General features: G+C 40.3%; 1 protein-coding gene across 6 annotated transcripts in view; it reads right to left on the reverse strand.

Moving 5' to 3' along the window:
* The window catches only part of SAMD12 (sterile alpha motif domain containing 12), a 467,280-nt gene that overhangs the window by 94,214 nt on the left and 357,884 nt on the right, over window positions 1-15,182 (reverse strand). For 2 of the 6 annotated variants that reach the window (XM_077942863.1, XM_015145909.3), the window contains exon 5: window positions 99-245. The exons of 3 other annotated variants lie outside the window; for them this stretch is intronic. In XM_077942863.1, coding sequence (XP_077798989.1) covers window positions 99-245 — 147 coding nt within the window. Of the gene's footprint in view, window positions 1-98; window positions 362-15,182 lie in introns of all 6 variants that reach the window. One more of the 6 variants, XR_013396953.1, reaches the window with a different exon arrangement.

Consider the following 15,182-nt stretch of genomic DNA (forward strand, 5'->3'; position numbering starts at 1 on the left):
AGCCCTGGATTTATTTTCTACCCAGATGATTTGTTCTTCCCATCAAGGGTTGGGATCTCGATATGTGGGCTAGGACACCAAAGGGTTTGGGTGCTCACCTTCTAATGGCCACCAGGTCTCTGTAAGCAAAAACACTCTTTTTTCATGTAGCCAGCATAAAGGGAGACAGAGATTCCCAGCCACAACACTGGAATCTTCATGGGGGCTGTGTGCAGATTTCTTCATCTTCTCCACCCTATAGAGCACTGGAGAAGATGTCATCTCCATTAGAGCAGGGCTTTCCCAGGACATGGAGTTAATTAGGCATGATCTTGGCCATTCTTTTGGAGGAGTCAGGGATATCTCCATATTCCTGAATATCCTATGCAAGATGGCAATGAATTCATTTATTAATAATATTATCCCAAATTCATGCAGCCTGCTTCAGCTTACCTCTCACTAGCTCATAGGTTATCTCAGGTGATCCTCATTAAAATCCCTGTAGGATATCTTTATTTATAGATAAAACTCAGGCAGCCCTGTAGAGAAGCCCACATGATGAGGAGCTAAGGCTTCTTGCCAACAGCCACGTGAGTGATGTTGGAAGCAAATGTTCTACCCCTGGTGGAATCTTCAGATGACTGCAGCCCTGATTGACACATTGACTGTAACGTCAAGAACGACTGCATCAGAAACACCCAGTTAAGCCACTCCTAGATTTGTGACTCTCAGAAACCATGAGATATAATAACGTTTGTTGTTTTAAGTGGCTAAATTTTCAAGTACCTTGTTAAGCAGCAGTGGATAATTCATACAAAATTTAAGAATATAGAAATTCATCTTTGGAGTCAGACAGTTCTGGATTTGCATTCTGGTTTTGCCAGTTATTAGCTTTGTAACCTCGGGCAACTCATTCCACATCTCTAAGCCTCAATTTCCTCATCTGCAAAATGGAGGTAATAATGGTATTTGTACCCTAGGGTTTTTCCCCCTGAGTAAATGAAATGGTGCTTGTTAAACACAATGCTTGGCACCTAGTACGCAGTCAGTAAGTGGAAACTATAATTATTGTTATTATAATCTTTTGAGCTCATTTGGCAACTGTTTAAAATACTGATTCTTCTTAAAGTGCCGACTGCTAGCCTTGCTCAATTGGATTATGCAAAAGGATTTTTTACGAGGGAGACATGCACAGTCAGAGAACACAGGTCTTGCTTGTGATTGCTCGTGGTGCTGAAGGACAAGCCAAGATTAAAGAGTCAACCAGCAGTTGACTGAGCTTTTTTCTCCTTGTCCACAAAATGCTGATGAACAGCATTTTGAAATGTAATTAAGATTACACTGAAAAATCAGCCCTCTATCACCCCGTCATTCAATCACCTTTTCCTTTACCAGCAGGAGCCAAGAGCTTGGCTTTACCTTCCCCTACAAACAACCACCTGACCCCTGGCTCATTAGTCCCATCCCTGGGATAGTATTCATTGATTTTAGGGGCCAGAGTCCAATATTTCTCTCCCATCTGTCTTTATGGTCTGCACCGAGGTCAAAGTTAACCACATACTAATTTTCCTGGAGGATATTTCCTGATGCGAGAGTGATTAGAAACTTCTTACTTCCCATTCTTCATATTCAAGTTTCTGTTCTTCTTTGCCCAATGGTTCGTTCTATCTCTGTAATCTGAGGGCAGGTGTAGAAAATGGCTTACCTTGAAAACCATAAATTATCTGTACTCATCACTTTCAGAACAGGACTCATTAAAAAAAACTTATTTCCCACAACAGTGTTCAAAGAGGTGAGTTGTCTTTTAGCACACTAACACCTCTGCCTCTTTTAAGACCATTGAGCTTACTTCTTAAAGACCATTGAGCTTACTTCTTAGACCAATGTAGTAAGTCAATCCATACTTATCAAAACAAACATTTTGGTGTGACTATCTTCTTAGGTGGTAAGTGACGTTTTCATGGAGAAGTTTGAGATGATTATACCTTTTTGGAAATAATCCTGACTCTTGATAAGCCCCATAGGTATTCTGCTGGCCTGGGGGACAAGGGATTTGCCTGTTGCTCCTGGCGTGGCAACGGATGAGCTATGTGAACCTGGGAGGGTCACTCCATCTAAGTCAAATCAGTTTCTTCATCCATGAAATGGGGATACCTGCTCACCTACTCTTCAGAGTTTTCATAAAAATCAAATGGTATGGTATCAACAAAGTACTCTGAAAATAATTTAAATAACTTCAATGTATATAAACATTCCAGTTATATGAAATTCTGTAAAAAATAAACCAGGTTTTACTAGTATTTCTCCAACACACAAAACAAAACGATTACATTTGAGTGATATAAGCTGTAAGTATAATTATTTATTTATTTCTTTCTTTAGAGACTGGTCTCGCCCTGTTGCCTAAGCTGGAGAGCAGTGGCACGCTCATGCCTCACTGAAGCCTTGACCTCCCCGGGCTCAGGCTATCCTCCCACCTTAGCCTCCCTAGAAGCTGGGACCACAGGCACATGCCACCACACCTGGCTAACTTTTGTATTTTTTTTGTAGAGACAGGGTTTCATCATGTTGTTCAGTCTAGTCTCGAACTCCTACGCTCAAGTGATCCACCCTCCTTGGCCACCCAAAATGCTGGAATTACAGGCATGAGCCACCACGCTTGGCCCCATAAGTGTAAATAATAAAAATGTATGGATAAAAGAAAAATTAAGAATTTACATTTGGCAAAAGACACTAAAGAAAGTTAACACAAAGATGACAGTTTGTCAAAAGATAGGCCAGAAAAACTGAAAGTAGGTATCTTGAATCTGCAAGAAAATCAGACAAATAGCAGAGGTCTCCCATTATCGGAGGCCTTGTTTTCCATGGTTTCAGTTAACCTTGGTACAGCACAATAAGATATTTTCAGAGAAAGAGAGAGAGAGATTCCCATTACTCTTATAACAGCATATGGCTATAATTATCCTATTTTATTATTATTAGTCGTTGTTAATCTTTTATTATGCTAAACTTATAAATTAACTTTATTATAGGTAGGTATGCCTAGGAACAAACATAGGGTTTGATATTCTCTGTGATTTCAGGCCTCCACTGGGGGGTCTTGGAACATATTTCCCACAGACAAATGAGGACTGCTATAAACAGAAAAAAAAAGGCATGACCCCCCTCCCTGCGCCTGCCACATCCCCACTCCTGCCACCAAATCTAAGGGTTTAAACAAGTTACTCTCAAACTGAGAAATCTAACTGGCTAAGGAGTATGAAGCTATGCTCAAAGTCCCTAATTATCAGAAAATGCACATTAAAACAGTCAGATCCAACTTTACATCCATCAGATGAGCCAAAATTAGAAATCTGGATAATGCCATGCACTCTACAGAGAGTAGACAATGGTTTTCCCATCTGGGCTACAATCTGGCAGCATGGAGTAAAATGAGGCCTTCAGGTGTTCTATGATCCAGGAAGCTCCATCCTTGGTCTAAAGCAGATAAATTCTTCCCAGTTATTCATATGAGGCAACCCACATGTATTTCACTAGGGTAGTAGGTAAGTAAAATGTGATGGAATGCTAGGCATCAAGTAGAACCTTGAGCTAGATGTACACATAGCAACATGGTTAGATTTCAGAAGCAGTGTTGGATAAGAATGAAAAACGATGAGGTCTTAGAGCACAATATCATTTGTATGGATTACAAATATATCCACACTCAAAAGAACAGTATATATTAAAATATATCAAATGTATTAGCACTTTTGCATTAGTGGGTAGGGAACAGATGTGAAATTTGAAAACAAGGAGGGGAAAAATCCACAAGAGTCCCTTGAAAGAGATGAAAAAATGGTATGCCATGAATCAAGCAGCACTGCTAACTCAACTCTGTGCACCTGAGGTACAGAAAGATAACTTGCATGCACTGTACCATTCCATTTTTGAAAAAAATCTATATACTCAGGGGCACATATACATTTGAAAGATCAAAGGCATTTGCAATGAAATATTAACAGTTGTTATTTCTGAGTGCTGGCCTGTGGTATGACTGTTATTTTCTTATTTTGCTTATCTGCATATTCTAGACTTTCTACAGTGGACCTGCATTCCACTTATATGAAGGAAACAACTTCATATAAAATTACTTAAAAACCCTGGAGATATGTGTCATGTTTTCCTGTCTCAGTAATCTGCACACATACCCGGAGTGTGAAACTTTGAAGGATTATGTCCCTGAAAGATGACACAAGCCTTCTGGTTGTTCTTCTCATGGAAATGGAGAGGTGTAAAACTTTAAAGAGCTGAGCTTTTGGCAGTTGTATTTACCAAAAGAAAGAAATCTGCACGAAGAGAGAGAAAATGGCACATCGGGACAATGATTTTCTTTCATTGGCTCCCACAAGATGCACAACTTCTCTTCCCTGGCACACATTTTCAGCAAGGTTTATTTTTGGAAATAAGAGATGAAGCCGAGTTTTATGTCTCGGAGTTAAGGGAACCCTGAGAATACCTAAGGGTTCTTAGAATCCACAGCAATCCTGACTTTCACATCCATCTTATCCAGGTCTTCATCATGACCACATCATGACTTTTTGATGCCTGATTTACTTCAACCAGCAGCCATTGTTGGAGTACATACTGCGCATATATAAAGGTACTAATTCATTTAACTTCCCAAAAAACCCTTTGAGATGGGTATTCTTGTTATCAATATTTGCAGGTTAGAAAATTAAAGCACAGAGAGTTTAAAATTTTGCCCAAATTCACATAGTTAGTAAGGAGCAGATTGAAGATTTAACCCAGCCTGGCTTCAGAACCTAGTCGTAGTGGGTGGCTAAAGACCATTGTCTCTAGGAACTGCCAGATCTTTTTTCCCCTGCTAGAAATCCATTTGCAAGGAACACTTAAATATCTGTCTTCTTCCATTCAGGTGTCAAATAATGCCATTGGCTTTTTTAATCACTGGGATTTTGAAACATTTGCAGTCCTTTCCATGGTGCGGCCCTTTCTGTAAATTTGTTTTTACAAGGAATAAAATCTAATCACATTGATAGATGAAATACATATGTTGTTAATAATGATTATCATAGCTAAAATTAAAATTCCTCTGAAAGAGGGAACCATCTTTGTTGGATAAAATTTTGTGATGAGCTCTACAGGGTAGAATGAGGACTAGTGGTCAAAATCATAAAAGTTGATGATAAAATGCCCTGAGTGAGATAGTAAGAGGAATTTTGTTTTGTGCCCAGAAGGAAAGTAGAGTAAAAACTAGGAAAGGAGAAGGAGGAGAATTTATAGAGATAAACCAAAAGAAGGCATAAATATCTAAAGGAATACCAGATACTAGCCCTGTGTAGGCTTTTATAAACAGGGATGTCCAATGATAAATCTGAAGGTTTACAGACAAATTCTCTTCCTGGCACACATTCTCAATAGGGTCTATTTTTGGAAATAGGAGAGGAGGGTGAGTTTTATATCACAGAGGCAGCATGTGTGGAAGCCCAGAGTTAAGGGAACTCTGAGAATACTTAAGGCTTCTTTGAATCCACAGGAATCCTGACTTTCACACCCATCTTATTTAATATCTAGGTCTGCATCATGACCACAGCTGGCAAGCCATTTATTTTCTGCTTCACCAGGCAAACAAAACCAGGGCATGCCAAGGTAGGCAGATAATTACGTTTTTTGGAGACAAGATATCAAAGATTACTAAGAAGCCTCAAGTTTCTGTGATTAGACACTGAGGCCAGAGCAGTTTTCAAAAGAGCTTCTCCAGTAACAGTGAACTTCTTCAACAGCCAAGATCACCTAAAGTTGGTAATTACGGAACCAAAAACATTAGGCCTACCAGTAATACACTCTGGATGCTGCAAAGGGAGGAAGGGAGTGTATCAGTTTGGCCATAAACTGTCCCAGCCACGTTACACAGTCCATTTTATGTAACTCTTATAATCCTGGGATGTGGGGATTATTATTCCTGTTTATACAGGAGGAATCTGAGCTCAGAGAGATTAAATCATTTGGCCAACATTTAATAGAGTGAAGAAGTAGTGATACCAGAATTTGACCCAGACCTGTTTCCAAAGTCTAGTCTCTTTCTACTTGGTTATATTCTATCTTTTATATAGGAACAATCAAAAGATATATAGTAGCTGCCTTCAGGGAATATTTAATAAAAAGGGACTAACTGGCAAACCATTCTCTTTTGATGTTCGCATCATTTCTGGTGATAGCTTCTTGCATTTATCACAGAATTTTCCAGTTGTAAGGGAAGCCTCAGAGTGCCTCTAAACAGGCAGATCTTTCTGGGATTGGAAAGGGAGGGGGTAAGTTGAATTTTGATTGAGAAAAATGTAACCTAGTCTAAGAGAAATGGAAACCCATTTTAGGCAGAAGGATTCATTTAGAAGGTTGAGAAGCAGCTGCAGGAGGTAGGCAGCATGGTGGTAGCACCTTAGAGCTAAAGTGGAGAGGGGAACATGGATATAGAATGTGTTTTTCAGTTCCAGGCAGGCTCAATTCTCATCAGCTAAGCAGATGTGCATGGATTATCTACTATGCAGGTATCAAACACTGTGCTACATGCTGGGAACCCATAGATGAATATGGCAGGAAATGCATGATCATTAGGGCCTAGTCTAATGGGAGAGTTGTCAGTAGCCTCCAAAGTATCTTTTCTTCTTTTCCCCATCCTGCAAGGACTTGAACTTTCCAGCCATAAAGTCTGAGGCAATCATCGCACGCCTATCTCTTTTGCATCAGTGATTGGTTAAGGAATGGGCACCAGTCTTTCATTGATCTTGTGAGAGGAAGTGTGGAACTTTTGTCTGCTTGTAAGAGAAAGAGACATTCTTTCTTTTCATTAAGACATCAGTGAAGAAACTTGTGCAGGAACTGTAGGAATCATTTTGATACCAAGAAGGCATTAATCTAAGTTAGCCAGGAAGACAGGGTCAAGAGAAACACAGAAAAATGAGACCCCAATAATCTAGGAAAATTTAAATCAAACTGTACTTTAAGCCTGCATTATCTCTTTTCATTTATGTAACTCATATATTCCAGTTTGAGTTGGATTTTCTGTAACATGCAGAAAAAACATCATATCATTTCAAGGAGTTTTAAAAATAGATCATTCTAATATTTGGTAAGTGCTATGATATAAATATGAGTAGAGTGATATCAGATTTTAGAGAAGAGGCATTGACCCTCAACTCTGGGATACAGGGAAGGATTTCTAAGTAAATGATGATTTATCTGAGTTTTGAAAGATGAACTAGAGTTCGGTGAGGAAGGATTTCCAGGTAGAAGGAACAGCACGCGTAGAAGTTCAAAGGCAGGAACTACATGTTTATGAGAAATTTTAACAAATGTGTTGTTACTAGATAGTAATGTGCAATGCTTTGCTGGCTGGCAATGTGACTAAAGAGGAGCCTAGGTTTCCCTCAGTAGGCGAAAAGGAGACAAAGTTTTAGGCAGGAGAGTGATGTGTCTAGATTTGCATATGGCTGAATGTGGAGGATAAGATTACAGGAAGCAAGACTGGAGGCAGGCTTTAAAAAGTAGGACATTGTCATTTGCACCAACATGGATGGACCCAGAGAACATATGCTAGGTGAAATAAGCCAGGCATAGGGAGATAAATATTGTGTGATCTCACTTATATGTGAAATCTAAAAAAGCTGAACTCATAGAAGCAGAGAGTAGAATGATGGCTACCAGAGGCTGGGGAGGAGGAGGGGTATGGATGGGGAAAGGAGAGACATTGATCAAAAGATACAGAGTTTCAGTTAGATAGGAGGATTAGGTTCTGGTGATCTGTTATACAGCATAGTGACTATAGTTAATAATAATGTATTATGTATTTCAGAGTAGCTAAAAGAATGGATTTTAAATGTTCTCACTATAAAGAAACGATAAGTATTTGAAGTGATGGATATGTTAATTAGCCTGATTTACTCATTCCACAATGTATACATGTATCGGAACATCACATTGTTTTATATAAATATATACAATTACTATCAATTAAAAATAAAATGAAACTTTTAAAATTTTATTTATTTACTTATTTATTTTTCTTTTTTTGAGATGGAATCTCACTCTGTAGCCCAAGCTGGAGTGAAGTGGCACGATCTCAGCTCACTGCAACCTCCGCCTCCTGGGCTCAAGCAATTCTCATGCCTTAGCTTCCTGAGTAGCTGGGACTAGAGGCATGCACCACCACTCCTGGTTAATCTTTTTGTATTTTAGTAGAGATGGGGTTTCTACATGTTGTCCAGGATAAATTCAAACTTCTGAGTTCAGGCATTCTGCCTGCCTCGGCCTTCCAAAGTGCTCGGATTAAAAATGAAGAAAAGATTTATTAATCTTATAAATTAAGACAGATTAAAATGGGAAAAAGACACTAGAAGCAGGAAACTTATTGGGGGTATTAATTCATTCATGCTCAGTCACTATGCCAAATGGTGCCAGGCATTCACATACAACAGGGATAAAGAAAACAGACACAGATCCTGCTCTCAAAGAGTTCACTGTTAATTGGGATTGCTGTAAAAGTTCAGATAAGAGATAAAGACACTACAGAAAGGGACAGGGTCTTTGGAAATGGACTGGTAGGGTCATTTAACCAGCAGAAGATATGACCTTCTTCCACTGTAGGAACTGTGCGTTGCTTACCCCAAATATAGCCTGATTTCAAATACTTAATCATTTTCTTACACCAAACACTACTATTCCACTTCTGTTCCCAATATAGGGATCATGTGGTGTGATTTCCACAGCAAATAATTCTATCTTCATTATGCCACATTACACGTGGAGTCCTGCTCTTACTCTTGGCTACTCTCATACAAACATTGGCACTGACTGTGGAGAGACAAAAGGATTGTTAGTCCTTTTCCAAATTCCAGCAGTCAAGCTGGTGGTCAACACTGATGGATTGGAGGAGGTTAGATGGAGGATGGTGTTGAGAAGAATGCTAATGTTGCTCAGATTGATGTCTGATGTCTGACATGGGCACAGGAAGGATATTCTGGCAATCATGAGTATATATTTGCTCATCAGGCATTAGCTCACTGTCTGTTTTGGCCACTATCTAAAAAAATGATTACTGAGTAGATGACTTTATTTTTTTATACATCAGAAGATGTACACCCTCTTCTGAAAACAAACGGAACAAATGGAAGCCAATTAAAATATGGTCAGCGCTAACTGACAAAAAGCCCCAGAAAGCATTCTTATAAAAGCACTCTTTCAATTTGTTAACATACACCACCTTAAAATACTCAACTTTCTAAAACAAATGCAGTGTAAGATCAATACAGCCATGAGCTCTTTTTATTTATGAGAATCTGTTCATGCTTAAGGACCATCAGCTGAACAGAACTGCTGCCATTGCCAAAATACTACATAAACTAACAGTGATTTCATTTTATAAAATAAAAGGCGTGTGTGTGTGTGTATGTGTAGAGTCATTCCTTGATCCCCCATGGATCCCAAAATCTGTGAATGCTCAAGTCCCTGAAATAAAACAATGCAGTATTTGTATATAACCCACTCACATCCTTTTGTATACTTTAAATCATCTCAAGATTACTTATGATATCTAATACAATGCTTACATATCACTTCATTTATGTGGATTCAATGTAGTACTTGGAAATGAAAGGCATGAAATGTATATATTATAGCAACTGTGCTTGCTTACCCCAAATATGGCCTAATTCCAAATGATTAATTATTTTCTTACACTAAAAACTACTATTCCATTACTGCTCACTGTGATCTTTATGTTATGCACATCCTCCAGTATATGCACATCCTTCCATATACTTTAAGTCATCTCTAGATTATAATAAATACCTAATCCAATACCTACACGACTTCATTCACCTGGATTCCACCTAGTATTTGGCACACAGCATATTCAAGTTTTGCTGTTTGGAAATTTGTGGAAGTTTTCCCAAATATTTTTGATTCATGGTTGGTTGAAGCCACAGATGCAGAAGCCACGAATTTGAAGAGCTGACTTTATGTATGTATGTATCACACACAATTTTCTTCAGCTGTGGTTTCTGGTCACGTAAGTTATTTTAGATACCCTATACAATAGTATCTTCTAAAAGATTTTGTATTTTAGGAAGTAAGAAGGGTAATTCTAATGGCAGGCAGCTTCTTACTAATGAAAGACATGCAATAATTCCAGGATTCCTGTGTATTGTCTGTAAGAAAACAGGCCTCCTTTGCTTTTGCTCTAAGCAGCAGCCACAGGCCCTTAGAATGATTTTAGATGCAATGTAAACTGTAAATGGGATTATTTTTCAACAACATCACGAACTTCTCATGGAGTCATAGGTGGATGTTCCTGGAGAAGGCATGAAGCAAGATCCAGAGTGCTATTGGCCTAATCACTATTTGGGTGACTGTGAGCAGGCAGCAGCCTCTGAGTGAATGCAGGTGAATCCACACCCCAGGTGTGGTGTGGGGGAATGCACGGGAGGCTGGAGATCAGGCTGAGCAGATCTCACTTGGGTCTTCACTTAGCCCGAGTTTCTGGCCTTTGGGATGGGAGGCTCAGCCAGTCAGGCTAATTAGGAATTTCCCTGATCATGTGAGAGTGGTCTGCGTGGGTAGGCTGAGCCAGGCAGGGCACACCAACACATCATTGAATTACCAGATCCCTGGTTTGTTCAGGGGCCCCATGGAATAGAGATAAGACGCCCTGTGTTTGAATCCTGGCTCATCAAATACCAGCTTACCAGCCTTAGGCAAGTTCCTTAAACTCTCAGAGCCTCACTTTCCTAATATTAAGAATGGGAAAAATAAGGGAGTGATGTAAGAATGAAATAGAATATTTTATACAAAGCACCTGAAAGAGTATTTGGCTTGCAGCATGGACACTCAAATAGGACCAATCTAAACTTGTTAATTGTGGTGAATACCCCTAAATACACAAAGGATTAAAATATAAAATGCCAGGAAGGCAAAAATGGATTTTTTTTTTTTTTTTGAGGCAAGGTCTCACTCCGTCACCAAGGCTGGAGAGCAATCTTGTCTCACTGCAACCTCCACCTCATATGTTCAAGCGATTCAGCCTCCCGAATAACTAGGACCACAGGTTCCTGCCACCATGTCTGGCTAATTTCTTTTACTTCTTAAAAAAATTTTTAGTATTTCTTGCCATATTGTCCAGGCTGATCTTGAATTCCTAGCCTCAAGTAATCTGCCTGCTTCAGCCTCCCAAAGTGCTGGGATTACAGGCGTGAGCCACCACGTCTCACCAAAAAATGGAGATCAAAAGTCAGTCAATAAATGTTTTCCTCTAAGCTGTGAAACATGCTAGGTGCTGGGGTAAATCCTAGGGAGTCAAAGAGAGTCTGTCCTACACAGGCCTGCCATATTTACTAGTTACCTTGTTCTATAGTGTTCTAAGTCCTTCACACCCACTCCTCACCACCCTATTACTACTGTCATTTAAAATGCAAAAACCACGATGCACAGATGTAACTTGCCCAAGGTTGCACAGCTTAATCCTGGGGCAACACTAGCCCTTCATATCGTTGTGGTCATAGATATGTGCATAGGGGGTCGTGAGTGAGAAACAGGAGGAGTGGTCAAGTGGTAGTGGGTGAGGGGTAGAAATCAAGAAAGGCTTTTTGAGGGAAGTGATCTATGATTACTACTAAGAACCCTTGAGTTTAGTCTTAGAATTAAACCTTATTCAGGTACATTTTCTAGTGGTGGTTGTAGAATTGGGCAGCCAAGCTTCAGTCCACACATAACACAGAGAAGCACCAGGCATCTCAAATGATAGCAGAATCCCGCTGCTGCAATCAGGGCATCAAAGCCCACCCTGCTTTGGTTATAAATAAGGTGATTATCTGGTTTGAAATGAGGTGACAAAGGTAATCTTGCACCTGAAGTTTTCTATACCATCTAGTGCTCACTAGATCTTTTTACGCCCCCACCTTTGCTGCGTGCACTGTAAACCTTTTGCTTTTTGGTTACACGTGCTTTAGAAGTTCTATCCCCGACTACTTCTTTCTGGGAATGGAAATTTAATCTGCAAAACTGTTCTGCATTGCTGGCCCCAGAATTAAAAGCAAGCACCTTAAATGGGGAAATTAAATTTATTTGATATACCTGTACAAAATTGGATCCAGCAACCATTTGGTTTGCAGGCTCGCACAAAATGGTTTTAGCTGTACTCTGTACCTAATACTTAATTCACAGCTGAAAGGGGGCCAGCCTCAAAGACCTTGTCTCTCACTGATACCAAGCAAGGTGATCATTAGCCAAGAGCGGGCGTCATCTTCTGTTAGAGCTGTTCCCGTGTGCTCAGCGTAATCGACAGCTGAGGAGTCTTCCTTGGGGAATCAAAATATTCAGTTGACTAAATTTTCATTAAAAAAAGAAATACCCAAGGGGAAAGATACTTCAATTATAAATATCTACATTTCCTTTTACATTCTCCTCGCTGAAGTTTCCTAGTCAGGCTCTGCCTGGGTGCTGCAGAGGGCAGAACCTAAGGTTTGCATTTGCAGGTATCTTAGCTTTAAGAAGAAGCTAAATGAAATAAGATTTGTCCTTCTAGAATCCTTTCTGTGTTCTGCAGTTTAGCTCCTATAAAACCGTAGTTGTGTTTTCTTCCTTATGTTCATTTAGAGTACTTCTATGCCTGATAAGAAATGAAGGCTGGGGAAAATGCAGAGGGTCTGGGCCAGAGTGCTGAATCCAAGGTAATTTTGCTAATGCTTGGAGGACCAGGATGGAGACAGGGACGCTCATGTAGAGAAGGGTCTGTCCAAAGATCTGGTCTGATCCCTTGTGTTACAAATGAGGTCTTACTCTGGGGTCCAGAAAGGATGAGTGACTTGTCCGAGGTCCCACAGCTTGTCATTGGCAGAGCCAGGAGAAGCACCTTATCATCTTTCTCCTGTTGTGGTAGTGCTCTCTTATCTTGACTAGCAGTCATCTCTGCTCCGCATCCAGCTCAGCACTTCCTGCTAGCTGCCTTTGTTTGCTTGTTTCATTTTCTTGCTCCCTTCTTTTTTTCTCCTCTTGTTTTTCCCATTTCTCTTTCTTCCTCCCTCTCTTCTTTCTCTCCCTCATTCCCTCTTTTCCTTCCCTCTTTCTCTTTCTCCCACTTTATCTCCTTCTCCCACTCTTTCCTGTCTTCCCTAACTTTCATTTACCAAACACAGATTTACTGCCTATTATGGGCAGTGAGTGTAGAAGGCGCTGGGAGCTCACTGGTGGCCCAAGCAGTCTGTCCTCCCTCCAAAGAGCTGAAATGTAAGTCGACGGTGGGGGATAAGGCAAGTCTGACCTTTTATCCTTTGTAAGAACCTGGCTTCTCTGCCAGTCCCAGCAGCAGTCCCAGGCTTGTGGGCATTCCTACTGAGTATGGCAGTGAGATGAGTGGAGTGTGGTACCATTGCTGAGAAGTGGTGAGGGAGCCCATGTAGAGAGAATCTGAGCTGATCCAGGGTCCACCACAGCCAGCCTTGGTTGGGGATACCTGAAGCCCCTTAAAGAGGCAGGAGAATGTCTCGGCCAATGTGGTTGCTTTAGTGAGAGATGGAACACTGTCTGGATATTTCTTCATGAGCCAGCTAGAGATCACACACATCCAATGTATGCACTCTTTGTGTCTAGCAAAACTAAGTAGAGTAGGTATGGTTGGTATTTCAATGAGAAACTTGCAGAAAGGCAGTGTACTATTAGCTCTCTCTTTGCATGAAGGTGAAGTGCTAGAGTAAGTATGTTCCTAAGTTCTGAGTTGTAGAATTTGGGTTTCTTACTACCAAAATGGGAATAGCGGCAATACATATTCTGTACAATTTCTGTACCATGATTAAATAATCTACAGTAAACTATCTTAAACTATAATATTGTGTGCTATGTACTGTTATGTTTAAATAGAATGTCCTACCTTTTTTTATTTATGAGGATATATTATAAACTCTTTGTATCTCAGGGCCTAGTGAGCTGCCTTGTAAACAGCAGGTCATCCGTGTGTCTTTAGTATCAATGCTGACAATGGCAGGCATTTTAGGAAACTGTGTTCCTGATGTTGCTGCTGTTAAGATGAGGGCATGTCAGAGTGGTGCATTTTCAGTGCTCAGTACGATCTCTGAAGTTTAGCATGTGTTCAGTTAGTTATGTAAATGTGAGTTAACCAACTAAACTATCCTTTAACCAAGGTCAGGTCCCAGAAAAGAAAGACAATCTTATCAATGGATATAACACTGAAAGGCAACACACAGGTGATTTCTGCGAAATCAAAACCCACTTATTCTTAATTCCAACATATTTACTGAGTGCCTGCTAAGCACTAGGAAGAAAATGCCCAGAATGAGAAATGTAACACTTGGGCTTTCAATTTATAACTATCTCTTCTGTTAAAAAGTTCTTACATTTCACTCTTGTTGAAAGGGTCTATTGTATCCAAGAAAATTGTCTCCAACACTTTTTAGACACGGGTGAACTCTAAATGACACTAGCAACCACCACTATAACAATAATAATACTTAAACCATAGGCTCCTTCAAGCAAAGCAGATTTCATCCATGTGAAAATTGGCCACATCTGTTGTGCACAAAAGATGAAAGACGTAGAGGAGGGTGATGGGAATGGGTCCATTAACCACTTATTTCAGAATATAACTTAAGTTTTGAAAAATCATTCTAGAGTCAATTCCCTATCTGTCAAGTATTAGGCTGCAGTGAACGTTTCCACCCTGGGGTCTTTCAGCCGGGGGTTGACAGGAGGGTGAAGAACAGTTGCAAAAATGGCAGTGATGTAACACTTAATCTTCCCAATAGCCTTTATCAGTGCTGCAGCCTCCTTGCTGGAAACGAGAAAGTTCCAGAGATTTTGATTGATGCCGCGTAGAAAGACACAACGAGCTATGCTGGAAGTGATCTTAAGTCATATCTCCCGTGTCATCATCCATCTCACCACACCAGGCTTTTTGGAGATAATAATTAATAACATGCATCTAAATTGTTTCCATTCCCTCTGTCCTGGGGCCTCACTCCTTCCTCCCACACAAACTTCCCCCTTCCTCACCCCATTTCTTCCCATGACAAATGAGTCATGAGAGTCCCTCTGCTTCCTATATGGCCACACCACATGACAGGCCTTTCTAACACTCCGGGGCCCACTGCACGGCCGTGCTGTTCCTCCAGCTTTCCACCATTCAGTTCAGGACA

Source organism: Macaca mulatta, chromosome 8, assembly GCF_049350105.2.
Source record: "Macaca mulatta isolate MMU2019108-1 chromosome 8, T2T-MMU8v2.0, whole genome shotgun sequence".
NCBI lineage: Eukaryota > Metazoa > Chordata > Mammalia > Primates > Cercopithecidae > Macaca > Macaca mulatta.